The 26,954-nt window shown below is 58.8% G+C and overlaps 1 protein-coding gene and 1 long non-coding RNA gene across 4 annotated transcripts in view; one reads left to right on the forward strand and one right to left on the reverse strand.

Annotated features, from left to right (window-relative positions):
• LOC104698132 overlaps positions 1 to 26,469 on the forward strand; it is a 30,764-nt gene extending 4,295 nt beyond the window's left edge. For 2 of the 3 annotated variants that reach the window (XR_005602326.1, XR_005602325.1), the window contains exons 3-6: positions 13,752 to 13,942; positions 17,478 to 19,279; positions 21,156 to 21,319; positions 23,726 to 26,469. This is a non-coding gene — a long non-coding RNA (uncharacterized LOC104698132). The remainder of the gene's footprint in view (positions 1 to 13,751; positions 13,943 to 17,477; positions 19,280 to 21,155; positions 21,320 to 23,725) is intronic. The other variant, XR_005602327.1, reaches the window with a different exon arrangement.
• ARHGEF17 (Rho guanine nucleotide exchange factor 17) overlaps positions 903 to 26,954 on the reverse strand; it is a 28,504-nt gene continuing 2,452 nt past the window's right edge. The window contains 21 exon segments of the mRNA XM_039554954.1: positions 903 to 1,669; positions 2,215 to 2,457; positions 2,662 to 2,836; positions 2,928 to 3,076; positions 3,426 to 3,493; positions 3,601 to 3,687; positions 3,768 to 4,014; positions 4,356 to 4,606; positions 4,689 to 4,882; positions 4,986 to 5,059; positions 5,172 to 5,385; positions 5,630 to 5,748; positions 5,858 to 5,943; positions 6,053 to 6,162; positions 6,409 to 6,459; positions 6,732 to 6,908; positions 7,287 to 7,379; positions 7,659 to 7,775; positions 8,151 to 8,333; positions 10,555 to 10,632; positions 26,483 to 26,954. Of these exon segments, the coding sequence (XP_039410888.1) occupies positions 1,479 to 1,669; positions 2,215 to 2,457; positions 2,662 to 2,836; positions 2,928 to 3,076; positions 3,426 to 3,493; positions 3,601 to 3,687; positions 3,768 to 4,014; positions 4,356 to 4,606; positions 4,689 to 4,882; positions 4,986 to 5,059; positions 5,172 to 5,385; positions 5,630 to 5,748; positions 5,858 to 5,943; positions 6,053 to 6,162; positions 6,409 to 6,459; positions 6,732 to 6,908; positions 7,287 to 7,379; positions 7,659 to 7,775; positions 8,151 to 8,333; positions 10,555 to 10,632; positions 26,483 to 26,954 (3,379 nt within the window). The 3' untranslated portion in view covers positions 903 to 1,478.

Here is a 26,954-nt window from a genome sequence, read left to right on the forward strand (position 1 = left end):
ATAACTGCACCCCAGTAGTGGAAACAGTTTCTTCCTCCCCCCGGGGGTCTTCATCACCAGTGGCACCGGTGGGTGACATTCCCAGTGACGCCAATGGGTGGTGGGAGCCGTGCCCGTCCTCACCCTGTCCCTGCCACCCCATCCCGAGGTGAAGGATGAGACCACGCTGGGATCATTCCGGCACGGGTGACCTTTAATAACAAAGAGCCCCCAAGTGACCGAAATCCTCCCCCCCACCCTTTCCCAAAATATCCTCATCATCCCAATTATAGCACACACCCACTCACCCTGCTGACGGACAGACGGATGGCTCCATGTGGGATGGCAGCATTCCCGTCACTCACCCAGCTGTGTGGGATTGGGGACACCCTGATTCATCCCTGCCACCACGGTTGTCACGTCTCCCATGGGGACAACAGGGTGTCCCAGTCTGGGAGCACTGCTCTCGCCTGCGTCCTGGGGTGAAAGCAGGAAAAAGGGGGAGAAAAAGGGCAAATGGGGGAGGGTTGGTCCAGCAGAGCCTCATTTTTAGGGTCCCCCACACTGTCACCCCATTTTAAGGGTGGGGGGACAGCCCTGGTGGCTGGCAGGGAATGTGAAGATGATTGTTCTCGTCCAGAGATGCTTCAAATGGCAGCAGCGCCTTCATCCCACTTCCCAGGCTGCGAAACCCCCCTGGGAATCACAGAGAAGGAGGGGGGGCCCGATTTCCTTCCCACCCCCCCTCCATCAGCTCCCCGCCGCCACCAGCGTGGTCCAGCTCCACCAGTGGGGTCAGGCTCTCCCTCAGGGCAATGAACCGGGAGTTTTAATCCCCCAGCTCCGGAGTGGAGGGACTGGCAGCGAGGCGATGGTGCTCCTGATGCCCCCGAACCCCCCCAATAAATAAGGATGTTTATATATATATAATATATATATATATTTAAAACAAACGAACAAACAAACAGAGCTATCTGGGTGCTGGCGATGGAGCGAGCGGGTTAGCGGGAGGCCCGGGCCGGGGGGGACACCGCGGGCGAATTGTCCCTGGGGTGGTCCCGCGGCGTGGCCGGGGGTCCCGGGGGCCGGGGGGGTGGCAGGGCCGCGCCCCCCGCCCCGTGAAGCAGGCACACACAAAACCGGAGAGCAAGGCAGGTTCCTGGCTGTTGGGCATCCTCCGGCCGGTCCCCAGGGATGCTCGGTAACGTCTTCCTCCTCCTCCTCCGCGCCTTCCCAAGCAAACACCCGCCCCCTCCCCATCTTCCGGAGGCCCCCGAAGCGCTGTGTGTCCCCCCCCCCGAGTCCAGTGCGGCGGCCGAGGGGACGGCGGGAGGACCGGGGCTCACCCCCCCAACCCCGAGCACACAGAGAGCAGCCGGGTTGGAGATGAGAGGTGCTGGGGCGGGGGGCGGTGGGGAGGGGGCCGGGACCCCCCTCTGCGCACAGGGGGGCCAGCACCGCCCGTCCTGGCCGGGGCGGCCCGGGGGGGCCGTGGCTGGTCACGCTCTCCAGAGGAGGAGGTGGTTGGTGCTGTCGTCCCGGCCCACGGTCTCGCTGCTGCTCGTCAGCCGGAAATCCTCGTAGCCGTCCCCGCCGCTGATCACCAGCATCTTGGGCTTGGACAGGGCCAGGGCGGGGGCACGCGGGCGGGATGCGTCTCGTTTCTCGGCCTCACTCGGCTTCTCGGCGCCTGCCAAGCGCAGAACCCCGAAGGCTGTCACCTGTGCCCCCGCGACTCCGCTGGTCCCCTCCAGCACCCCACCAGCAGCAGCTCAGCATCACCCCTCCATCACTTTCCCAGGTACCACATCCTGGCCCCAAAATCTCCTCTCATCCCAATAGCCCCTCCCACCCCAAACTGGCCCCTGCAACCCATGCTAGCTCCTCCCTTCAAAACTGCTAGCCCCTGTCCCATCTCCTTCTTCTCCCCATCCCACCCCAAGCTTGGAGCTGGGCTGGGTGACACCCCACACAGGGATTTCCCCATGGGAATTTGGGTCTCCCTGGGAAATCTGGGGTTGCTCATGCAGGTGGAGGGCAGTTTAGCATCCAATTTCCCCCACCCTCCACTGCCAATTTTTCACCCTGGATTTTAACAAGGGAAGGATGGAACAAGGACTCCAGCAACATTTCAAGGCTACTCCTGGTCATCCGGAACAGCATTCCCAGCCCCACAACACTATGCACTGCCCCTGAAACGTGTCGTGATTGGGACATGCTACTCATCCCACCTACCCGTGTCCCTGGGCAGCGGGAAGAGGACATCAAAGCCGTCGGGCAGCTCGATGGCCGTGAGGAAGCGGACGTGGCCGGTGTGACCCTGGGACAGCCCCACCAACGTGGGGGCTGCCTTGGCTGAGACCGACAGGGTCAGCACCACGCCGGCGCTGGTCCCAATCCACAGCAAGTCCTTGCACACCAGGAGAGCCGTGATCCGCAGGCAGGCGGCCTTGTGCTGCCGGATAATGGCATCCGAGCCTGCCGAGCATCCCGACCATCAGTGCCTTATCCTGCCCGGCACGGGGCTGGAACCCCAACCCACCACCATTCCCAGGGGTATCTGTGGCACATGGCACATGGGGAAGGGACCCCACAACCCCCCTGGCGGGTGGCGCCAGATGCTGCGGGGCATTTTCCGGGGGCGCTGGCAACCCCTGGAGCAGTGTCACGGGTGGCACTTACCGGCGAGCATCTTGTGCACCGGGGGGGTGATGTCTGCCTCTGCCAGCTGCTCGTAGGTGGTGGCGTGGTACAGCCGGACCTGGGCGCTGCCCTGCAGCGCGACCCACACGCCCGTGCCCGCGCTCACCATGCAGGTGACGCTGCGCCCGCCGTCCTGCCCCACCTGGAGCGTGTGCTGCGGGGGACAGAGCCACAGCGGTGCCGCGGTGATGCCACTGATGCTCGTCACACCTCCCACCGCGCCCTCCCGCCGGCGCCCACGGTACCTCCTGTGCCAGCGTGGTGGTGTTGAGGACGATGACTCGGTTTTGGCAGCCACACCAGAGCTTCCCTGCCACTGCCACCATCTTGGTAATGGGGCTCCCCGGTGAGCCCAGGGACAGGGACTTGGAGTTTTGGGGGTCCCAGAAGCGGCCTATGAGTGTGGGGAGAGTGGGGTGGGTAGTTAAAGCATTCCCAGAAAAAGTCCAACTCGATACAGACAATGGGGTGCAGTGGCAGAAGACAACTCTCTCCAGGTCAGCCCTCAGAAGGGACACAAACTGATGTCACCATGCGGTTCCAGTGGCAGGCAGGGACCAGGAAAAGGATGCCCACCTCCACCTGCCTCTGATTTTGGTGTCTCCAGCATCCCTCCAGGGATGTCCCTTTCCGTGGAAGCAAGGAAGCCACCCTGAGCATCCCTCCCCAGGGGGTTGCCCAAGCCACCCCCCAACAGCCACCACTTTGGGGCTGCATTTTTGATGTCCCAAATCCAACCTCACCTGCTTCCCGCTGGTACACCACGAGCTCCCCGTTGGCCAACGACACAAAAACCTGGTTATCCAGGTACCTGTGGGGGCAGACCGCCTTTGACATCCAGCTGCAGAGCCTGCTCAGCCACCCCAAACCCCCTTGCTCTGGCCCCCCCAGAGCTGAAAGTCCCCCTTCCCCACTTACAGGATGCACATGACGGCGGCAGCGTGTTGCATCTTCATGCTGTTCTTCCTGTTCCGGATGTTGTCCGAGGACTGGTACACATGGATGCTGCAGGAGGAGAGCAAAGCTTCAGGCTCACCCAGGATCGGCTCCCTCCCCACGCAGGAATTCCCATCCTGGGGCCGTACCAGCCATCCTCGGTGCCCAGCCACATGGAGCTCTGATGGGCTTCGGGGTCAAGGCTGAGCAGGTCCTCAAGGCTGCCGCGGGTGAAGGAGCCGCGGCTGGAGCGGCGCAGGGCCCGCCCGTCCGTGGGGCTCTCGCCGTGCCGGTTCTGCCCGTAGGTGCCAGCGATGGGCATGAAGCCGGCCTCCTGCTCTTCCTCCGAGCTCGTCGTCTCCACTGTTGCCTCCTTGCAGCTCGGAATCTCTTCATCTGTGGAGGAGGAGGAGGAGGAGGAGGAGGAAGGAAGGGGTCAGACCATGACCATCCAACACCCTCCAAAGTCATGGGGAAGAGACTGGGGGTGATGTCAAGCCCAGGGGAGGGCGTAAGGATGCTGAGGCCTGAAACCCACAAGGATTTACCCAAAGCCCCCTCATTCCAGTACCAGTGCTGGGCTGATGCCTCTCAACATCTCTTTTCCCAGGCTCAAAAGCCTCCACCTGCAGATTCCCCGAGGAACACAAGGCAGAGAGGCCAAAACAATGGAGCTGCCCGTAATTTTGGGGCTAAAAAGTGTATTTTTCCCTAAGCAGGGGCTGGGGAGGACTCACTGCCGAAGCTGGAGGAGATGGTGGAGTGGCTGGCTTGGCTCTGCAGTGTCCCAGAGGGACTGGGCGAGGACTCATCATCTGTGTCATCACTGTCAAAGGGCACCAGCTCCCTGTTGCCGCCGTCCACAGGCTCCGAGAGCTCCAGCGACGAGCCCGAGATGGAGATGTGCAGGCACGGCTGCGGCCCCGCGTCCTCCGGCTGCGCCGGGCCCAGCTCCGCCGAGGGGCTGCCCAGCGGCTCCGCGCGCTCCCTGCCGCGACCGGGGAGGGGAGAGAAGCAGCTCCAGCATCGCCCCGTGCCCGCCGGCTCCACGGGGCCGGGCGATGTCCTACCTGTAGGTGCGCTTGAGGCCGGGCACAGAGGCGATGCAGAGGATCCTGGCGGAGCAGACGGCGATGCAGGCCTCCACCGTGGGCTCCTTGCGGATGCTCAGCAGACAAACCTGCCCCACATAGCCGTCGCTGTTGCAAACCCAAACCTCGTGCGAGCTCTCTGGGCTGCCGTGGCTGGGAGAAGCACAGGAGAACTGCAAGGGAGCAAAAGATTGGGTTATTCAGGACTGATGCAGGAGCTGTCAGCATCTGGGATGGAGAGGACCTGTGGGATGCTTGAACCCAGCCTCTGAGTACCTGCATCCCACTCCGCGTCTTCATGATGGGGATGGCTTTGAGGAACTCTGGGTCCAGGCAGTTTTTGCTGGAAGCTGGGAAAATCAGATTGGAGGATGTAGAAGTGATGGAGGAAGGGGGTCTACCAAGGCAGGGTGGGGGAGATGCCAAGCCCACCACCATGTCCACCTCCCCCCCCGCTGTTACCCAGCTTTTTCTTGGCGTCCTCGAAGGCTTGCTCGAAGCCGAGTCGGGCGTCGGGGTTGGGGAACTCGAAGATGAAGGACTCGGTGCCGTCAGCTTTGGTGGTGCTGAGCTCCACCTTGTTGGGGGGGAAGGCCATGCTGAAGGACAGGGACTGCTTCTCCGACAGCTCCCGGTGGATGGCGGCCATCAGGTCCTTGATCACGTCATCCAGGCCCTGGGGATGGGGACAATGCTTCAGCTCTCAGGGATGGGCCACCACAAGCCACATGCCTGATATCCCCCTGTCCATCCACTGGCATCCTTCAGAGGCTGCTCCAACCCCTTTTGTGGCTTTTGGGCTGGACACTCATGGCCACCAGCCCTTCCACATGTTCTCCCCTCATGCTGAGGACATCCTGTTCGGTCCCACTGGGAACGTGTCCGACCAGGGGACAGCTCCAGGGCCGCCATCCCCATACCTGGTGGGGGAAGCTGAGGGTCTCTGACAGCTTGCTGACTTGCCCCAGTGTGTTGAGGTCTTCATCCAGGCGGCTGATGCTTTTCTGGATGCTCTCCCTGTTGGTGGCTTGCGAGGCACCTGTGTGGGGACATGTGCACAGCATTAAACCCTCCCTCCCTGGCATCACTGGCTGGGGGGACTGACAGGCTTTGGGTGGGATGGGACACTCCAGCAGGCAGTGACAGACCTTTGACAATGTCCACGTCCTCCAGGGGCAGCTTCCAGAGCAGTTTGTACTTGCTGGCAGTATCGATCACGCTGGCCGCCGTGTACCTGGGAGGTTGGGGGGGATGGCCGAGCTGCACCCACACCCACAGCCCCCTAAAGCCAGGCCAGCTGGCAGGGACACCCAGGGGCTGTCCCCAAGCCTGGTGGTACTCACAGGCTCATGGAGCTGCGGCGGAGCGAGCCCGACTTGCGTTTCAGCGTGGTGCACACCAGCAGGTCCGTGAAGAGGAAGAAGGAGCGGTCCTTCTTCCCGCCCACCGCCTTCTGTGGGGCAGTGGGAGACACCAGGGGGTTAATGACCATCCCTCCCTCTGTGCCAGTGCTGGGAGAGGGCCCTGCCTCAGTTTCCCCATGTGCTGCCTTGCCCTTCCATCTGTCTGTTCCCTCCATCCGTCCATCCATCCATCTGTAGCTTCCCATGGGCACACAGGCACCCCAGGACCCGCAATCACAGCCTCCCACTGCCCCACCCAGTGTGTGGTCCCATGGCCCCACAGACCCTGCTCTTACCACTTCCACGACCATCTCCTGGCGCAGGAACCTGCGGAGCGGAGCCTGGAGCTGTGGGGACAAGGAGACCCGTGGGTGGGAAGCCATGGCAGGGAGCTTCATCCCATCCTCATGGGCTTCATCCCCACCCCTGCATCCCCCCGCTCAGAATTGGGACCCCAGTCCCTTCCCAAACCTTCCAGGAGCCCACCAAGGCATGGGGAAAGCAGGACCCAGAGGAGAAAATAAGCCACCCAGCCTGGGATGACCCAGAAAGAGCAGAAATGAGGACATTTTGTGGAGAAGGCAAGACTGACCCCCATCTAAGGCCCCCCCATACATACATCCTCCATCCCTTCGATGTGGGACTCGATCTCCTGCACGATCCGAGCGTTCCTCTCCACCTCCTCTGCGCTCTTCATGCCCTTGTTGATCCTCTCAGCCACTTGCTTGATGTTGCGCTGGGCGTCGATGAGGAAAGGATGGTCGGGGTGGTCCTCTGGCGTGTGCTTCAGCAGGTCCTGCCGCGGGACAGAGCCGGGGTGTCACCTCTGGCAAAGCCTGGACATGGGCAATGTCATTGCCCGAGCCCCTCGCACGCTGCTCTGGCTGCAGGGGATGGAGACCAGCCCCAAGGAGGGGGTGGCCATGGGACTGGTCCCAAAATGACACCGCAGCGTCCAGCAGAAAGGCTGAGGGTAAAGGGACTGCAGTGGGGGGGCAGCGGGGTGACAGTCCTCAGAGTGACCATCTCCAGCAGGGCAGAGCCATGTGCACACCTGGGGACACCAACTTTGTGACAAGGGGTGGGAAAAGGGGTCAGGAGAGACCTGAGAGCCCTGAAAGAGCCGTGGCGTCCCCTGCTCCCGGTGTGACACTGCCACCCCCGTGTCACCCACCTTCACCAGCAGCTCATATCGCGGGATCCTCTGCACCGGCTTGATCATCAGGTCGGACAGGGCCTGCTTCTCCTTGTTCTCCCGCATGCTTTGCTGCAAAACACCGGAGAGGGACAGGGATGGGTCCCTTAGGTGGGACACAGCAGGGACCCAGCCTCCCACCAACCCAGGATCACCCATTTTGGCTTTGGGCCACTTCCTTCCACACCATCTGGAGTGATTCTGGGTCATCCCAAGTGACCCTCTTTGCAACAAAACCAAGAAGGCGGGGGGAAAATTCCCAGTCTGGCAATAAATTTACTCCCATTAACTCCCATCCTGCCTGGCTCTAGATCTTGGCCAGGATCTGTGGAGAGAGGAACCAGGACCCACCTCCAGGAACTTCATGAAAGCCGGCCGGGCTTCCTTGGCAATCCTGACTGCATCCTTGGCATTGAGGAAGTTATCGATGTAGGCAGAGTAGATGTTCACCAGCACATCCTTGGAGAACTGGGAGGGAAAAACAGGGCTAGATCCAGCATGGCCATACTGGGAGAGCCTGGAAGAAGCTGCCCCAAGGGTTAACTCTGGCTCTGGGCTGGCGCACGGAGGGCTCACTGTCCGCCCACCTCGATTTTTCAGCCCTGACGTTTGTGCTCCTGAGGCAGAAACGCGGAGCTGCAGAGCCAGCCGGGAGCAGCAGCTCCCACCCTTACGCTAAGCAGACAGCAGGCCTGGAGATTGTCTCCTGTTCTCCATCCCAGGCCTGCTTGGCCCATCCTTTCATCACTCCCCTGCCTCCCGCTCCGAAACCTCTGCTCCGGGGCTGTGCCCAGGAGCGGGCACACCCGCATTCCCGGGGGGAACCACCCTGCCAGGACCTACCGACTGCACCAGGAGGTCGCCCACTTTCTGCTTCTCGTGCCAGTTCTGCACGCAGTCGTGGATCTGCTCCAGGAACTGCTCGTGGTGCTCCAGCAGCTCGGGGATCTGGTCGAAGATCTCATCCACCAGCGAAGGGTCGCACAGCAGGGAGTTCTCCGGCTGCTTCAGCGGCTTCATGTAACCCTGCAGGCAAGCAGAGGCACCGGGGTCCACGGAGGTTTCCTCTCCCACCCCACCCAGCACGGATCTCTCAGTCCGTGTAGATAGGATGGATGGCATCCTGCAGCAGGGGGTTCCTCCACGGGATGTTGGGTTGTGGGACACACCAGCAGGACCAGACAGGTTTTGCAACCCAGCCTCCCTGGGTCCCATCCCACCCATGGCTGTGTGGGGAGGGGGACAGGTCTGCACAAGGAAGCTGCATAGCACAGGACCCTCTGTCCCACGGCCTTAAGAGCCACCTTTGCTGTCATGAGCCTTTGTCGCCTCAATCTGCCTGACCTAGCTTGGAAATGATGGCAACACGACCCCAGGATCCAAATGCCAGTGTGTTCCTGGTGGGATTTAGGGTGTTTGGAACCAGGAGGGGCTGGAGCCAGCAGGATGCATCCACTGGATCATGCCCTGGACCACCACACAATGGCCAACGAGCAATACGCAGGGCCAGCAGGTCCTCAGCAAGGTTGGGTGGGTGGCTCTGCTATGAAACCCCCGCCCTCCCTCCAGAGCTGCAGAGTGGAGCAGTGCCCCTGGAACAGGAGAGATGGATTTGCAGGAGATGCAGCAGGATGTGGAAGGTCTTCTCAAGCCTTGCCACCCCCTCAATCTGACCAGCACAGGGTGCCGGTGGCTTTCAGGAAGTTGGGAGGACCACGCAGCTGAGCACTGAGCACAGGACCCATCTCAAGTGGCCTTGGACATCTCCAACCAAGCTGGTGAAGGAGGAGTCATTCCCCAGGAATCAGGTTCCTCAAGCTGATGCCAGATATCTCGTGGAGACCCAAGTTAGAAGGACCAAATCCGTCCTGAGGCTCCAAACCCCCTTCACCTGCCCTAATATGTCCAGCACCTCCAGCAGGAGTTGGGATGGACTGTGGCATCCTGTGCTTCCACACGGGGATGAAAAGCACGGAGGCAGCCCTTGCTGCAGCACACAGGGACAGCAGGCAGGGCTTGTCCATGCACCATCTGGCTTGGCTGGAAGATGATGCTCCAAGGTGATGTTTGTCCCTGGCAGCCACCATGCCACGTGCCACCAAGCCATGTCAAGGATCTGAGCACCTCATTCCAGCTGAGACAGGGAGCTGGGGACACCTGGAGCCCTGTGATCCCTGCCAGAAAGCCAGGTCCCCCCAGCTGCGCTGTGTCAGGACAGGTCCTGTGCACAAGAGCTCAGGCATTAACACCCCGTGGCTCCCAGCCGTGTCCAACCGCTCCCTCCAGAGGGAAACTGGACAGTCGCAGCAGGGCTGTCCTCTCCAACCAGCCTCACATGCCACCTCAGAGGATGCACAGACCATGGGACAGACTCTCTCCGTGCCAACACCAGCAGGGAAGGCCCCCAACCCCAAACCCTGTACAGCTCCCCCCAAAATCAGGCCCGGAGCTGGGATCCTCTTGCCTCTCTAAGCCAAGGTCTGCACTGGCAGCAGCCTCAGAGGGTGCTTCCCTCCTGCAGCACATCTGTGTCCACCATGGGGGCACCCTTGTGGGGGATTTATGGCAAGAGCCCATGAGAGTGTTGGGATGGTGTTCCCCATGCCCTTGTGGCACAAGATGTCCCACAGGCACTGCTTTTGCAGAGCTCGGAGTTTTTGGTGTTTCCCCCGGCAGGGGCGCGCAGCGCCAGGTGACTTCTCCAGGGCGTTGACCACCATTAACCTGCCGAAACACCTTCATTAACATCTGAAACGTGAGGTGGACCCTCCGGCCAGGCTGCTCCAGGGGGGTTGGAACCAGCTCAGCAAAAAAAAGGCCTGGGAAAAACCTTTGGCCCAGGTCTGCAGGTGCTGATCCGAGCAGGAGCACGTGGGAACAGGGGACCTCAGGGGTCCCCCAGCATGGCAGGCCCATCAGAAGATGGGGTGCCACATGAGGAAGAGCTTTTGGGAAGCAAGCACGGGAGGAGATTTGGGGACATGATACCTGCCAGGTGACAACACACTGGGCATGTCACAGGCTCGCTTTGGAGATGGAGGTAACTCCCACACCCCGTGCTTGGGGCTGCTGTCACAGTGCTCCCACTTCTGCTCCCGCTGTCCCCAACGTCCCCCCCACCACCCCAACCCACCCCTGTGCCGCACAGGTCCTGGTGCAGCACCCGCAGCCGGGGGTCCGACTTGGGGTGACCACGGTGACCCCATGCTGTGGTTTGGGGTGTCACACCCTGGCCGTGCCACCTTACCTGCATCAAGGTGCGCAGGGACTCCACGTAGGACTGCTCGGTGTCCAGCAGCGTCATGATGACGTGTTTCCTCATGTCCTGCCCGGGGAAAAAGACACACGAGTGTTTTGGGGTGACCCGGGGCGGGGGAGCTGCGTGCCGGGGGTCGGGGCCGGCACCGGGGCTGGCTGGGAAGGCTGAACACCGGAGGAGCCCGGCTGGCGTCCAGCTCCCCTGCGCTCCCTCTCCACCCCGATGGAGGAATCCGGGAGGATTAGGAAGTACATGACACCGAGCGCACAGACGCCTGGTTTCCTCCGCGGCCGCGTCAGGAGCCCGCCCTGGAGCTCACAGCCCTACATGGGTCGGTCCCGGAGCCCTCTGGCTCTCCTGCGGCTCCGCTCCGAGCGGACCCGTAGGAATTCGCCTCCCGCCCAGCACCCCGGGCACCCTGGAGCTGGGCTGTGGCCCCACGGGAGGCGGATTGATGGGGTGGTGGGGGGCACGGGGAGGGTGGCAGTGTGGGACGGCCCGCCGGCCTTGGGAAGCGGGTGGGTCGGGGTCTTCTTGGCCATGGGGCTCAGAGACCCCCCTTGAGTGCACCCCCTGCAGCTCAGCCTGGGGGCCCAGTGCTCCAGAGCCCAGGGCGTGAAACACCCCAAAAGTTTTGGCTGTGAGATGTTCCAAAGGCTCTGAGTGCAGAGACACCTCAGAAGTTCTGGGTGCAAGATGCCTTAAGGTCTCTGGGTGTGAGACACCCCAAGAGATTTTGGTGAGAGATGCCCCAAGAGCCCTGGGCCCCAAAGGTTTTGGATGCAGAAGTGCTCCAAAGGTGCAGTGATACCCCAAAAGTTTTGTGTTTGGATACACTCCAGAGATTCTGGGTGCAGAGACACCCCAAAGGTTTTGCATGTGAAGGTGCTCCGAGAGATGCCGGGTGCAGAGAAATCCCAAAAGCTTTTGGTGCAGGGATGCTCCAAGTGCCTGGGGGGCACAGATACCCCAAAAGTTTTGCATGTGTAGAATCTCCAAGACCCTGGATGTGAGACACCCCAAATGTCCTCAATCTTGTGGGATGAGCCCCTGTCCCCTGGACACATGGGGCTGTGTCCTCCCCAGTGGGGACACGTGAGCGGTGAAGCTGCTCTGCAGCCACAGGAAGAAGTCTGAGCCCAACCATCCTCACCGTGGAGAGAGGCCACCATGTCCCTGGTGGTCCCCAGGGAGCAATGGGGAGCAATCCTGGCCACATCCTGCTCAGTGCTCGAGGACAGAGCCGTGCCTCAGTTTCCCTGCTCCCCAGCAGGCTGATGATGGAGTTAATCATGCAGGAAATCGTTGTCTAGAGCCAAATATTGGTGACAGGTCCAAGTCTCTCCAGGGAATCAGGAAACCATGGTGATACTGGAGTCCTCGGGGACACCAGCTGAGACCTCCCCACTTGGTTAGAAGGTTTAGAAACACTCTCACTGCCGGATCAATTTGTTGCAATTATGGGATGAAGGGCACTCGCCGGAGGATGGAGCTTAGGGGTACCTGACCCCTCACCTTGCCTCAGTTTCCCCAGCCCTCACCCAGCCTGTAGTTCCCTACTGCTCCTGTTTTTTCCTGGAGCTGTCCCAGCTCAGGACCGAAGCAAAGGGTCAGACCCAGGAGCTGAACAGGCTCAGCACCACATACTGCACCAGCAGCTGAGGGGTTTGCAGCAGTGGGGAGATGCAGGATGAGGCCCAGCTGTTGGCAAGGGGATTTGTTCCACCGTTACAGCACCAGTATTATCCCGGCAAGGGAAAATTCCCACTGGGATGAGCAGGAGCTGGGGGTAAGGCACCATCCCAGCAGGGCAAAGCGATCCGTGGGCAAAGGCAGGATGTGTCCCACTGCATTCCCCATCCCAGCAAAGCCTCTCCGCTGGGGGGCTGAAAATGCTTCACTATCCATCTGCTCTCCCTGGGGACGCCCCCGCCTCACCCCGGCCTCATCCTGCCGCCCCGAGGTGCTCAGCACCCTCGGGATCAGCCCCTGCCGCCATGGGAATTGGGGTATTTCCCATCAGCCGACGCCTCCGCGGTGTAAATCAGCACTGGGGGGGCGGTGGCAGCGATGGCTCCAGCCCCCCCATCACCCTCTCCGGGCGGGAGCAACCCCCTCCCCGCAATCCAGAGAATCCCGGGGGTGTCGAGCTGAGGATGAGGATGGAGGCACCGTTGCCACGGCAATCGCGATCCAGACCCCACAGGTGCCGGGTTCTGCACACGTGTCCAAACATGACGCATCCATGCACCCCTACCTCACCCCCGCATCCCACCGGTCCCCCCCCCTCCGTCCCCGGGACCCCTTCTGCCATCACCTCGGTGCCACCGCGGCTGCCGCAGCCCTTCTCCGGCAGCTCCTCGGCCGCCCCGCTGAGCCCGGAGGTGGCGAAGGCCGCGTCGATGCCGTCCCCGATGTCTCGCATGTCCTCCAGCGCGATGGTGAACTGCGCCAGAGTCCTCACCATCTGCAGCATGCGGGTCCCGAGGGTCGGTCCGTCCCACGCGGCCCAAGGAATCGCACCGAAATTCCCTCTCTATCGCTCTATCTCTAACCCCAGGTGTCCGCCCGAGCCGGAACGCTGCGCCGGGATGCGGCGGGGAGGGGAATAAAAGCGAGGCGCTATTTATATCGCCGGGGTTCGGTGTGGATGTGGAACTACGGGGATGTATAAAAAGCCCTCCCGCAGAGCGGCTGCGGGGTGCGAGGCTGCGCCTGCGTCCGTGGCGACGCGAGGGTCCCCGGGCCCGGAGCTGCCCAGGCACGGGCGGGAGGCAGCGGTGGGAGCGCGGGAGGCAGAGCCGTGCCCACACAGACACGCGCGGATGCGGGCAGGGCCGGATCCTGCCGGGGGATGCTGCTGGAAGGGCTTTGCCCAGGGAGGACGGTGGGGGTGGGGTGGGGGGAGCTGATGCTTTCTTGGGGCGTGTGATTTTTGGGGAGGGGGGGATGCGCGGATGGTGTTGGGGTGCTTAGCATCCTTAGGGACTCCGTCCTTGCCAATATCCCCCTCCCTGACCTTGCAGACAGGGAAACTGAGGCAGACCCCCTTTTCCCCGCGGCATCATCACCTCAGCACCCACATCCCTGCTGGCCGGGTGATGCATCCTGCCCAGATATGTTTGTAACGCTCCCCTCCTGCTTCGTTAATTAAATCTAATTAGCCGCTCACCCTGTTTCCACAGCAACGGCGTGCAGCAGGGCTGCATCCTCCCGTTGCAGCCAGTAAATTTCCTCTTGGAAATGAGGATGATGAGCATCCCACCCCGGCAAGGGTGCGTGGCAGAGAACGGACCACTCGGGGCATGTAATGAGAGCTGCAGCAGCCGTCAGTGCACGCAGGGATCAGGGAAGAGGGACAGCTAATTGCCACCAGGTAAGGACGCTGTTTGCAAGGCAGCAGCTCCTGCAACTGCAGTGCCCTGGTCACCCCAGCTGTTGGAATGCTGGGTTGATTTGGTTTGCAATCCCAGATCTGTTTGGATTGCAGTCCTGAGCTCTTCTGGGATCCAATCCCAGACCCATTTCTGATGTAATCTCAGATTCCTTTAGGCTGCCATCCTAGAACCATTTTTGTTGCAAGCTTGGATCCATCTGCATTGCAAACCCAGAGCCATCAGGATTGAAATCCCGGGCTGTTCTGAGTTCCAATCCCAGATCCATTTTGGTGGTAATCCCAGACACATTTGGGCTGCAATCCCAAACCCATCTCAGTTGCAATCCTGGGCATATCTGCATTGCAATCCAGGATCCATCAGGAATACAACCCTAGAATCCCATTGCAAACCTGCTTCTGTTGCAATCCCTGTTTTATTTGGGGTCCAATTCCAGAACATAATGGGTTGCAAATCTAGGTCCATCTGCATTTCAGTTCCAGACCCTTCTGTGTGCAATCCTGGGTGCTTTTGAGTTGTAATCCCAAACCCACCTGGTTTGCAATCCCAGATCCACCTGGATTGCAAATCCAGGCCCAACTGGACTGCAACACTCGGGGTTGCAATCCCAGACCCACTTGGTTCGCAATCCTGGGCCCATCTGTGTTTGAATCCTGGGCCCATTTTGGTTCGAAACCCAGACCCATCCGGCTGTAATCCCAAACCCATTCCTTTGCAATTCCAGACCCATCTGGGTTACAATCACAGACCCACCCGGGATTCAAACCTGGGTGCAGCCGCACTGCAATCCCCAATCCACCTGTGCTGCAATCCCAATCCCATTCCTTTTGCAATCCCAACCCCATTCCTGTTGCAATCTTAGACCCAACAGGGAAGCAAACCTGAGTCCATCTGCATTACAATGCCAGATCCATTTGGGCTGCAATCCCAGAACCATTCCTGTTGGAATCCTGGACCCATCTGGGGCGCAGTTTTGGACCCGTTAGGGCTGTAACCCCAGATCCATCTGGGTTGCAATCTCAACCCCATTCCTGCGGCAATCCCGGACCCATCAGGAACGGAAACCTGGGTGCATCTGCATTGCAATCCCCAATCCCTCTGGTTTGCAATCGCAATCCCATTCCCCTGGCAATCCCAGCCCCATTCCTGCTGCGGTCCCTGCCCCGGTTCAGCCCCGCCGCTGCCGCCGTGACGCGGCGGCTCCGCCCGCAGCAACGCCCCCGAGCCCTCCCCCGGGACCGCCTGTCCCCGGGGCGATCCCTCCATGCCGGGAGGGCCCTTCCTACTCCCTGAACGCCACCCTTGGCTTGGCTCAACCCCTTCATCCAGCCCAGCATCTCCCCGCGGGAGCACTGCAAGGAGATTCTCCGGTGTCTGCTGGAGAGGTTGAGCTTTCCTCCCATGGGTTCGGAATTCCCCCTCAAAGCCACCCAATCGCTCGAGATGTGGCACGGGAGGGAGGATGGCTGGAGAAGGGTTAAGCCCGTCCTGCCTGGCGCAGGGCAGAAGAAGCCGGGCCGAATCCCGCTGTGCTTTCGGGGGCCCGGTGGGGGTCACCTCTCCATCACCCAGGGAAGCAAACTCCGGAGCGCTGCCGGCCAGCCGAGCCCGGACCCCCCTGCAAGCGGCCCGCAGCCCACAGGAAATTCCTGGGAGTGTTTGGCCACTCCAACAGCGCTGCCTATTTTTAGGGCTGTCTAAAATATGAGCCGGTTATTTTTAGCAGCGCGGCTCTTTGTAAACACCTTTAGATTTCCTTTCGGACCAGCCCCTGTTGTTTTTTTTCCCGACCTGGGTGTTTCCTCCCCCAAAACCCCAAACCCTCCTGGGAAGAGCATGCCAGTTCCTTGGGATGGAGCCAAGGGACTCATCCCCCATCCCAAAGGCTTGTGCCAGCATGGCAAAATGCTCCTGAAAACCTAAAGATGGAGTGGATCCGGCACTGGCAGTTTGGGGGTGATTCAGCAGCACCCCAAACCTGGGATGGGGGGCCAAGGGAAGGGCTTTTCCCCCAGCTTTCCATCTGACACTGGAAATACAACCCTGAAGAAGGATGGGAACTGCCCCATCTTGATTTATTTTATTTTTTAATTAGGCTCAGGGTGCAACTCCACCATTTTGCTTTCCCCTGCACAGGAATATCGATGCAGGAGGAGTTTGAGCATCCCCAGGGATTTTCAAACATCCTAAAATATTTGGAAAAGGCCATGGCATATTGTGTCCTGCCTCCACCCCCGTGAACAAAGAGGCATCGATGGAGGAAAGTCCTAAACCACCCATTTTTTAAACAAACAAAGGCCAGAGGGAGAGCAGGAATGTACATTCCATGAGGAATCACAGCTCCTGATGAGAGATTCTCTAGGGTGTCACAGTAGGGTTGTGCGCGGAGCTACCCGAATTTCAGCACCTCCTTGAAACCACCATTCCCAGTTTGAAAGAATCCGGAATTTCTGCACCTTTTCTTTCCCCGTATGCTTGTTCCTAGGGTAGGTCCCACTAGAGGGAGCTGGGACATAGTGGGAGCCACTGGTCCACGGGGACAGCGCATGGTGAATTCCCAAGTTTAACAATTTTAACACATCCTCAGCTCTATTTCTACCAAAACCCTGGAAAGCAAAGGCTTGGAAATAAACTGGACCTGCTTCCATCCATCCCAATGCAATGAGCAAACACCTGTGCAACAAACAGCATCATCCTGGCACGTAAAACTTCCTCGTGCAGCCAGAAAAGCCCCTGGCTGGCACCATCTCCCAAAAGAGGATGATGCTATTCCATCCAATCCCATATTTCCTCAATCGCTCAGCCTCTGGCAGGAAACCACTTGGGGAAAAAATCACATTCTGTCCTCTTGGGATGTATTAAAGCAGGAGGTTTGACTGGGTTTTGTAGGGCTTGCAGACCCGAGCAGCCTTTCCCTTGGGATCAGTGATGCTCTGCCCTATGTCCCACACGTGCCACATGGACGGGGGACGGCAGCCACCAAGGAAAGGATCGGCCACTGCCATCCCTGGTACCAACCACCTCCATTCCATGGCACCAGTCACCTTTTGGGGCATGTCAGCCCATCCCTGGGTGCCACTGACCTCCACCCCTGGGCATCAGTCACTGGCACCGCTGGGTACCGGCCACTGCCATCCCTGAGCACAAGCCACCTTCTTTTCCTCCACCACCTCATCCCTGGCTTCCAATCTCTCCCTCCCTGCTACCAGCCTCTCATCTCGGAGTAACAGTTCACTCATCCCTGGGACCACCAGGTCCTGGGGAAGCCACTCCCATGGGAACAGGAGGACCTGTGGCACAGAGGAGGGGCCGTGCCCGAGCCTGCCCGACGCCACACGGAATCACATCCGGGGCTGCATTCCCTCCCTGCCCAGCCTCTCCCTGCTCTCCCACGGGTAAGGAGAGTCCGAGCTGCTCTCCAAAGAGTAACTTCTTGAAAGGAAATAAGAGCATAAATCAGCAGCTCTGATTCAGCCCTGCTTCAGTTACTAATAATATTCCTGTGTTTATTCGCAGGCCCGGGGCTGGAGATGTTTGCTTTTCCCTCGGCCGTGGTTTTTCCCAGGCTCCCAGCTCACAGAGGAGCATTGATTTGGTCAGGGATGCTCCCATGGAGAAACCCAGCAGCAACACCGCCTCCGGGATGGGCACGAAGAGGAGGAAGAGGAGGAGGAGGAGGAGGAGGAGGAGGAGGAGGAGGAGGAGGAGCAGGGCAGCTTCAGCCCAGTGCACGGGAATTCAGTTGTTTTCCCTTCTTGGACTTCTCGGCTGCGGTGATTCATCCCGGGAGGACACGGCCTGGCTGCCATTCTGCTTTTAAAGTGTGAGAAAAAAAGGGGAATAAAAAATAAAGGAGTTGGGGCAATTTTTCCAGGGCAGGGCAGAAGGATGCTGGGCATCCCCGTGCTGTCCAGCAGGAGCGGTGCCAGTGGGATGGGGAGTGGGGAGAAGGTAGGAGACTCATTTCCCAGAGCAACAAAAATTCCTCCTCTAAATGCACAGTGAGGCTTTTCCCGTGGGATTTTCACTTGAAATCGGGGTTTGCACCACGAGCACTGCTGAGGGTGAGGAGTCCCCCCCCTGCCAAAATTCGAGGCTCAGGATTGTGCCGGTGCATCTCCTACATCCGCCCTGCACTGCTGGCAGCATCCCATGGATCCCCCTCACTCCATGCCCCCCTTGCCACCCGATCGGAGATGCTCACCCCAATTTAACCCTCCCTGATTTCCATCCATCCCCTGGCACGTTTGCAGAGCCCTTGCAAAACCAGTGGTCCAGGGCAGAGCTGGGGGCTTGTGGCCCCCCGTTTGCTGCCAGCCCTTGCCGAGTCCTGGAGCAACTTTCACCAAATATGGAAGGTTTTTTTTGCCTCCGGTTTTCGGCACGCAGGCCACGGCCCAAGAGCGCAGCTTTCCAGATGCTGAGGTCAGCCCAGCTCCTCTTCCCTCCCCCTGCTCCTTCCCTGCTGCCTCCCAGTGGGCTTGGCCCTGCACCCACCGGGACAGGAGTAAATTCCACCCCCTCAACTCACTGGAATCCCTGGATCCCCCATCAGCATCCTCTGCTCCTGGCACAAGCCTCACCCCGCATCCCACTGCACCCCAAAAGCAACAGTTATTAGGATTTTGGGGGACAGGGAAGCCAGGGAGAAGGGTGCCCGATGCTCGCACCCCTGGGCATCACTACTGGATGCCAGCCTGGTACAAGTGGCAGGTGGAGGTGCCCCAGCTGCCTGGTGGAATGGGGCCAGAGGCCTTGGGATAGCCAGGAGGGAGCCAGCCTGGCATGCAGGGAGTGATGGGCACCAGGAGGTTTTTGGTACCCAGGAGCTGATGGGGATCCAGGTCTCCACATGGAGCCATAATTCCAAGCGCACCTGAAGCCAAGAGGTATCCGGGAGTCAAAGGGCACCCCAGAGATGATGGATGCTCAGAAGCTGATGGTTGCTCAGGAGCTACCCTGGGGTCTGTGGGCACCCAGAAGCCAGCGGGGACTCCCTGGGTACCCAGGAGCTGATGGACGCCCAGGATCCAAAAGAGACTCTGGGCACCCATGAATGCACAAGCACAAAGGAGCTGAAGGACACCCAGGAGCCAACAGACACTCACAAACCTGTGGGCATCCAAAGTCCATGGGCACCCAGGAACTGATGGATGGCCAGCATCCAACAGGTACCCAGGAGTCCATGGGCGCCCAGAGGGGATGGGGATGCAGGAGCTGCTGGATTTCTAGGATCCAACAGATGTCAGGAGTCCGTGGGCACCCACAGATCCATGAGCACCCAGGAGCTGATGGATACCCAGGAGCTGATGGAGGAGGTAGGAGCCCTGAACATCCCATTCCATGCCCCTGCCAGGACTTCTCCCATCCCTCCTGCCTGGATCCATGTCCAGCAGCAGCTGAGGTACAACCACCAGCCTTCACCCAGCTGTGCCCCACAGACTCCCGGTGCCTGATGCTCCGTGGGTCCCCTCAGCCGGCTGCAAGTGGGACAGCAGGGATCTGGGGAGGGGGGGGGACCACAGACCTCGCCAGGAACGCCCACAGCCCACGTCACGTCACAGTCAAGGCGAGAGGTGACAGCTTCCCTGCCCTGTCAGGGTCACGGCGGCACCCTGGGGTGGGGGGCAGGGGGTGGAACAGGGGGGGTTCAGCATCCACTGACCTGCGCCAGGTTCGGTCGATCAAGGGACGAGTTGCCTCTCCGCTCACCGAGGCTCTGAGCCATCTACATCCCATCTCACCGGGGTTTTGGGCAACCCAAAAGAAATCAAAAGGACCAGACCTGATCCCCTACCGCTAGCGACGGTGTTTCTGCCGAGGGGTCAGGATGAAACTCTTCCAAAAAAAAAAAAGCAAGAAGAAGGATGCCAAATCAGGGCAGGCCGACGAGTCTGCTGCTACTCCAGCTAAAAAAAGCAGGAAACCATATCCCAGGCTCGGAGATGCCAATCTTCCCATGCAAACAACTCCCTTTTTGTTTTTTTTGGAGAGTATTGGAGGGCTCGGGAACAGGCAGTCACAAATAGCAACTCCACGGCACCACCAAGGAAACCTTCTCCAGCCCCAGGGACCATGCAGGGATGCTGGTGGCCCCACAGCAGGATGGTGGCTTCTCCAAGGGGACCTGGTGGTGGCTGTCCCCTCACTGGGACAGTGACTCCTCCAGAGGAAACCTGGTGGGGGATCCTACCACAGGTGTCCTTTTCCCAGCACATCCATGCAGGGATGTCCTGGTGGGGTTCATGGGTGTCCTGGATGTCACTGGTGGGGTGGAAGGTGGTGGTGGCCATCTCCTGGTTCCCAGAAAGGGACAGGCCCGGGGTCTCCGGGACAACGCAGGACATGGGGGTCACACAAGCCCAACATTTGCTTCCATCAGTCCTTCCACCGCTGGGGTTAAAGGGATTCAACTCGAAATACCCTACACAAGGTACAGGGGAGCACCAGGCTTGGGGACAGCCCCCAGCTGCACCCAGGAATGGTGGTCAGGAGGGCAGGAACTGGGCAGACTGGGACCAGCCTCCTGTCCCCCGGAAGCTGAGCGGCTCCAAAGGGAATTTGCACAAAGAGTGAGTTACTGGAATATTTTTACCCAGATGCTGATTTTCATTCTTCCTCCCATTGGCCGGGCCACAGTTCCCAAAGAACCAAAAGCAAACATACTATTTTTAGAGAAGAGTTCATTTACTGGAGCCATTCCCTTTGAAATTCCTCCCTCATCCTCTCCATGGAAACCAAGGGAGTCCAGAGAAACAGCCCCACCGGGATCAACCATCAGAGCTTTAAAAAGAGCCACGTTGAGGGAGAGGGGGTTGGAAGTGGCTGATTTTCCTTCACTGGACACATCCTGGCCTGGAGGCACCATGGTGGAAATGGCAACGGTTCCGTTTTATGGGCTTTGTCTGTGCAAGCCGCGCTCGATGCCTTCAGGAGGAGCCATCCTGGCAGATGGACCATGTTCTCTTGGAAAATCATGCCTGGATAGCATGTGGGGACTGTTGTCTCAGAGGGGTGGTGGGAATGGGTGGAGGGGGATGGCTGGATGGGAGCATGGACATGGATGGAGGCTGATGGAGATGGGAGGAGATGGATGGAGATGGATGGATGGATGGATGGATGGATGGATGGATGGATGGATGGATGGATAGGAGGATGGATGGGAGGATGGGAGTCTCTTTCCCTGTTTTCCAGCGCATGGCATGAGAGAAGAGGAAACTGTACTGGCCAAACCCCAGGGCTACCTTGCTGCACCTTCCCTTCGTGTGAGGGCACCTCCTTCTCCATCCTGGATTTAGGAGAAGTCCCTGCTGCAGCTCTGAAGCTGTGGGATGCCCCACGGGACCTGCTGTGACCAGGTGAGGGAGCTCAGCAATGAACTCACAGCAAGGGGAGACCCCAGCACATTGCCTCTCTGGACACTCCCATCCCACAGGGATCAATATCCAGGGGAAATCTCCCACTTCAGAAATATCCCTGGGAAAGGCTCTAAATGAGAGAATCACAGAATCACAGAATGGTTTGGTCCAGATGGCACCTTAAGTTCATCTTGTTCCAGCCCCCTACCATGGGCAGGGACACCTCCCACTAGAACAGGTTGCTCCAAGGCCCATCCAGTCTGGCCTTGAACACTTCCAAGGATCCCACAGCCCTTGCAATGATGGATTAAGGCTGCAGGAACAAGCCCTGGGAAGCTTTGAGCTTCCATTCCAGCTGGGTTTGGCAGGAGGTTACCTGGAGGTTACACCTCAGAGAGACCGACCTGCTGCTTCCCTGGCAAGAGCAGATGGAAGAACCAGGCCACCTCCTCCCAGAGGCTTTGGGGGCATGTGATTTTCCATGGAAAAGCCCAGGCATCTGTGCACAGATGCAGGCAGGGTGCAGGCAGGCTGCCCAGAAATGCAGAGCAATGTACCCATGGGATGTACAGCCTTGCTCCTTCCCTCTGCATCCAGCTGTGTGCAGTGGGAGCAGCACCTGGATCTATCCCTGCACCCCCGCACCTGGGATCTCCCCACACCAGGATACAGGTGGCACTACTGATCCCTGTTCCTCTGTGCCCGTGCAAACTGGCACCAGTGACCTCTTCATGCATTCCTGCACCTTTAGGCACCCTTGCACCAGCACCAGGAATCTCCCTGTGCATCCCTGGGAATATACCCCTGCACCAGGACCTCTCCACACCCCCTGTATGTGTATCCCTGCACTCCAGGACTCCCTGTGCAGGGATGCCCACCCACACCAGCTCCAGGGAATTCTGTGGATGCACAAGCTCCAGAACCAGCCTCTCCCTGTGCACCCCTCCATGTCCACCCCAGCCCCAGGGAGCTCCCTGTGCATCCCAGATGCAGGACTGTGGGTCTCTCCACAGGCTGGAAGCTGAGCTCCTGCTGAGCCCATTCCAGCCTCCCACCCTCGCTGCAGATCCCAGATCCTGCCAAGAGCCTGACCTTTGGATCAGGCAGCTACAGGCCAAGGCCAGCCCCCAGCACCAGCTCAGCCCAGCGCTAACCCTGTCGCTCCAAGGCTGGATCCCGCCCCACACCACCATCACAGCCCTCAAAGGATGCACATCCCACATGGATCATCCCCTCTGGTGGAGCTCGCTGCCTAATTAATTAGAGGCTTTTAATTAAAGTGGGGGGACAAGGGACAAAGCAGCCCTGTTCAGAGCCCTGGCAGCGAGGAAGGGACAGGGCAAAAATGGGCAGAGTTGAGGGGATTTGGGCTGGGTCACCCCCCTGGACACGTTGTCTGGCCCTGTACCATTGATCCCAGGGTCAATCCATGCCACTGACAGGCAGCACCACCTGATTCCAGCCAACCTCTCCACACTCCATCCCACATCTCACCTCTCTGAAGGGCTGCCTGTGTGCCTCAGTCTCCTCCCACTCCAGCATTTTGCTGAGCACGGCGGATCCAGGGACGCAAAACTCGGGCAAACCATCGGAGCAGGGAGAGGAAAGCCAAGATTTGCCCATTCCCACCTTTCCCCTGCAGCTCCTTTAATTACAGACTTCCAGTAACACCAAAAAATGAGAACACTCCCAGCCACAGCCCCAAACCTGGTTTCTGTGGAGATTTACACAAAGAGAACGGAGGGAAACTAAGTTCAAAGATGACAAACTTTAGGAATATATGGCCGGTGCACGGATCTGGCCTTTGAGCTGTCCCCACAGCGAGGAGGAGCTCCTGGAGGATGAGCTGGGAGGGAGGATGCTGGGGAGGAAAGGGGGTGGTTTACGCAAGCGTCCCTGGGAACGCGACCCCAGCGTTTCCCTCCGGGATCCCCCTCCATCCCTGATGGCTTTTCCGGGGTGCGGCCGCCCCGCTCGGGGAGCAGCAGGTGGGGAAGGCAGCGGCCAGGGCACCGGGGGCCGCGTTCCCACGACTCCCGTGCTCCCCAGAGGTGCTATATTTAAATCAATATTTTCCTGTTTAATCCAACTGCTGCTAAGTCAATAAACACAGCACGACAGCGAACATACCTAATTTTCCATCCCCAGACGGATTCAGCCATGGGGAGAAGAAAGATCCAAGTGGTTGCCAGTCTGGCAACCTGCTCATACTTTCGCTGAGCAGCAAATGGACCCCAAATCCATCCCAAATGCATCCTAAATGCATCCTGCCTTGGTGCTAGGCTTTGTGGAGCTGCACATGGGTGTACACACATGCTTGTGTGTGTTGCCCATTCCAGCAGCTTTTGGGATGCTGGAAGCAGGAAGAAGTCTTTATCTTGAGTTTTTGGGTTTTTTCTCCCACAGGATCTGCCAGAGCAGGACGTGCTGCTAATGACCCCTGAGGAATTAAAAGCCTCGTGCCCATCATCAGGCATGGTGTGAAGGAGTTCTGCACCCAGGATGGCTTGGTTGGCTCCAGCCCCATGGAGAATTGCTGGAAAGCACCCAGGACAAACAGTGCTGCCCCCGAGGGAGAACAGCATGTTACCTCTCTCGGTGGGATGTGCCAGATGCACCTCTGCCAAAGCCACCACCAAACCATGGGAACTGGGAAAATACCCTGGGGGAATGATGCTGCAGGGACACTCAACCCCAAGAGAATATCCCAGTACAGTCAGCTGGAGATGGACACCAGGATGGACAGACCATCACATGATACGGTATGGATGCTCCCACCCCCCAAAATTCCCAAGTGGAGATGACCATTTCCTCACACAGACTCACAACCTTGCAATGCCGGCCCTTTCCATTGAGTTAGGGAGGGGAAAAAAAATCAAAAAGTAAAAAATAAAGCTTATTTCTTCTCTGCTGCTCAGGGAGCACATAAATCCCTGTTCCCAGCCAGCCATCCCAGTGCCAAGTTACATCCGGTCCTCAGTGCTCTCACTTCGAATTAAAGCAACTCCCTTGCAGGGCTCGGTCCCCCTCCGCCCCCCCAGGCAAAGCTGGTGCCATCTGAAATAAAACATCCCAGCTCTTTACTATCTAGTAAATCAAAAGGAGAAATAAAAATCCTGGTTCCAGTTAGGATATGGCTGGAGCACAAAGAAATCCCAAGGCAGGAGAGAGATTTGAAGATACAGCTTTGGTGTTGCCCTTAAAAGGGAAAATTCGCACCCTCTTCCCCAGGGCCGGAGGGTTCAGGCAAGGTGAGGAGCAGCATCCTCAGGGTCTGCTTCCACAGGGGGGGCCCATCCACCTCGGGAGACGCTCGGCCAAACAGTTGGTAAAAACCCACCCAAAATCATCCCAAAGTTGGGATCAAACCAGGGCTGGGGGTGTATCGGGGTGTGGGGTCAGCAGAGCATCCCTGATACTGGGGCCATCAGGTACCGGCCCCAGGACACCACAGGGAGCTGCCTGAGTAAGAAACGTCTCTCCATAAATTATTAAAATAAACCATATATTATATAAACTAAGCATATTAATTATTTAGAAATGCCACTGGGTGCACAGCCTCATCTTGGGGACCTGCCAACATCCCCAAGGTGGCACCAGCCAAAGCTCCAGGAGGTTCCTCATTAACCCATTTTAATTATAACGCTCGATGGTTCCATAGCACATCTCAGCCCAAGATGAGAGAAGACAAAAAACTGTACCTAAACTGGTCCATCAGGCAAAAACTGCTGCCAAACTCACCCCAAATTCACCCAAAACATCCCCAAGGATGTTTCACACAGTGGCCAAGAGCTCCCTGTTCTCAGCCACCAATGGTTGTTGCCTGGCAGTAGGGACAACAACGGGAGAAGGAGCTGGATGGCGAGCAGAAACCCCTGGAGAACATCTTGAGGGGAATACTGCTGCAGGGATGAAGGATTCCAAGAGAATAACCTGGGGGAATGATGCTGTGGGGATGCCAGAGCCCAGAACATCCTGGGAGTGATGATGCTGCAGGGATGCTGGATCCCAAGAGAATATCTTGTGAGGAGGATGCCAGACCCCAAGAGAACATCCTGGAGGGAAGATGCTGCAGGGATCTGGATTTTTGGAGGATCCAAAGAAAACCAGCCTTGCTCCATGTGGCTCTGCCCTGGCCAGCAAGGGTTACACAGCCGGGCTCAGCCTGGGGACTTCACGCTTGGCTGCCGGCGGCTGCTGGAAGGGAATGGTCCAGCCCATCCTCTTAAATCGGCATCAGAGCAGGGGGAGAGAGCCCTGCCAGCATCATTCCTGCGAGCTCTCCGCAGATCCCCCGCGGGAACGGGTATTTCTGGGCTTCTCCCAGAGCTATTAAAAGCCCCGTGGGTGCTGGCACTGCTGTGCCTCAGCAGGAGGTGATGCTTCCAAGCCCTTCCCGGCACAAACACCCGGAGTGATGGGAACCCGAGTTCGTGTTCAAACAACGGCCAAGGGGCCAGCAATGCCAAAAACCCATCCCAGGAAAGATCCCAAAGCACGCAAGTGTGCTTCAGGGTGAGCAGAGCACCTTCACATCCCCCAGCCTGCACCAATTCTTCCCCACACAGGATCAAACTTGTACCTATCGATCAAATATTCAGTGCCTGCACAAAAATGTTTCCCCCCCCTTTTCCCACCCACCAGCACAGCAGTGCTCATGATCCCAAGCGGAGGGATGGCAGTTTTTTTTGGGGGGAAAAGGCAGATTTGCTTGATAAGGGGTATAACATGAGGAATCCCAAGCAGGAGGATTGTTTAAGCCTTCCCAGCCAAGGAAAAGGCAATTTTTGGTTCAGCATCTCAGAGATGGTCAATTTATCAGGACCTTATATAGAGAGATGTTATATGTAAACATAAAATGATATATATATATATTTATAAAACCCTCTTCCACCAAATTTTGGCATTATTTAACCTGAAAACTTCTTTTTTCCCATCCAAAAATTGCTTTTTTATCAGGGAGGTTGCTCCAACAAACAAGAGCTCATCCCTTGGGGACCACCGGAAAGGGCTGGGAGGGCTCTTGGCCATCCAGCAGTGCCTCCGCAGATGGGAATCTGTCCACCACAAGGGACACACGACAGGCCCCCAAGGCCACCAGTGCTTTAGATGGGTCACATACCCTGTGAAACAAAGGTGCTTTTAGGATGGATGGGCACTTACCACCTGTGGCTTGGTCCTGGGGCCGTGTTGATCGGGCAGCCGCGAGCACCGGGGCAGCCGGGGCGGTGGGGCAGCGGGTGGCGAGCAAGGTCCATCCCCAGGACTGGGGGACGTGTCACCTGAGTTGAGGGCCAGCATGTACCGCTTGGTGACATCCTCCAGCGAAGGAGGCTGGAGGGTCGGGAAGGATTTTCCAGGTGAGCGGCCAGCAGCCGGCACAGGGAGGTGGCCGTGGTGGCCGGAGGGGACGAGTGCCTCGGGGACGGTGATGGGGACAAAGGTGGCAGGCTCGCTGGTGTGACGGACGTGCTTGGTGGCCAGGCGGCTCTTGGCGAGGACGGCGGGTGCCGGGGGCGGTTGGTTCTCCTGGTGTGCCGCGCGGTTGGAGCGCTTCTTGGAGCTGCGGCGGGCGATGCGAGGGGACAGCACGTCGGCCAGCTTGGGGTCAAAGCCATAGCCGCGGCCGGTGCCC

The sequence above is a fragment of the Corvus cornix genome, chromosome 1, assembly GCF_000738735.6.
Source record: "Corvus cornix cornix isolate S_Up_H32 chromosome 1, ASM73873v5, whole genome shotgun sequence".
NCBI classification, from domain to species: Eukaryota; Metazoa; Chordata; class Aves; order Passeriformes; family Corvidae; genus Corvus; species Corvus cornix.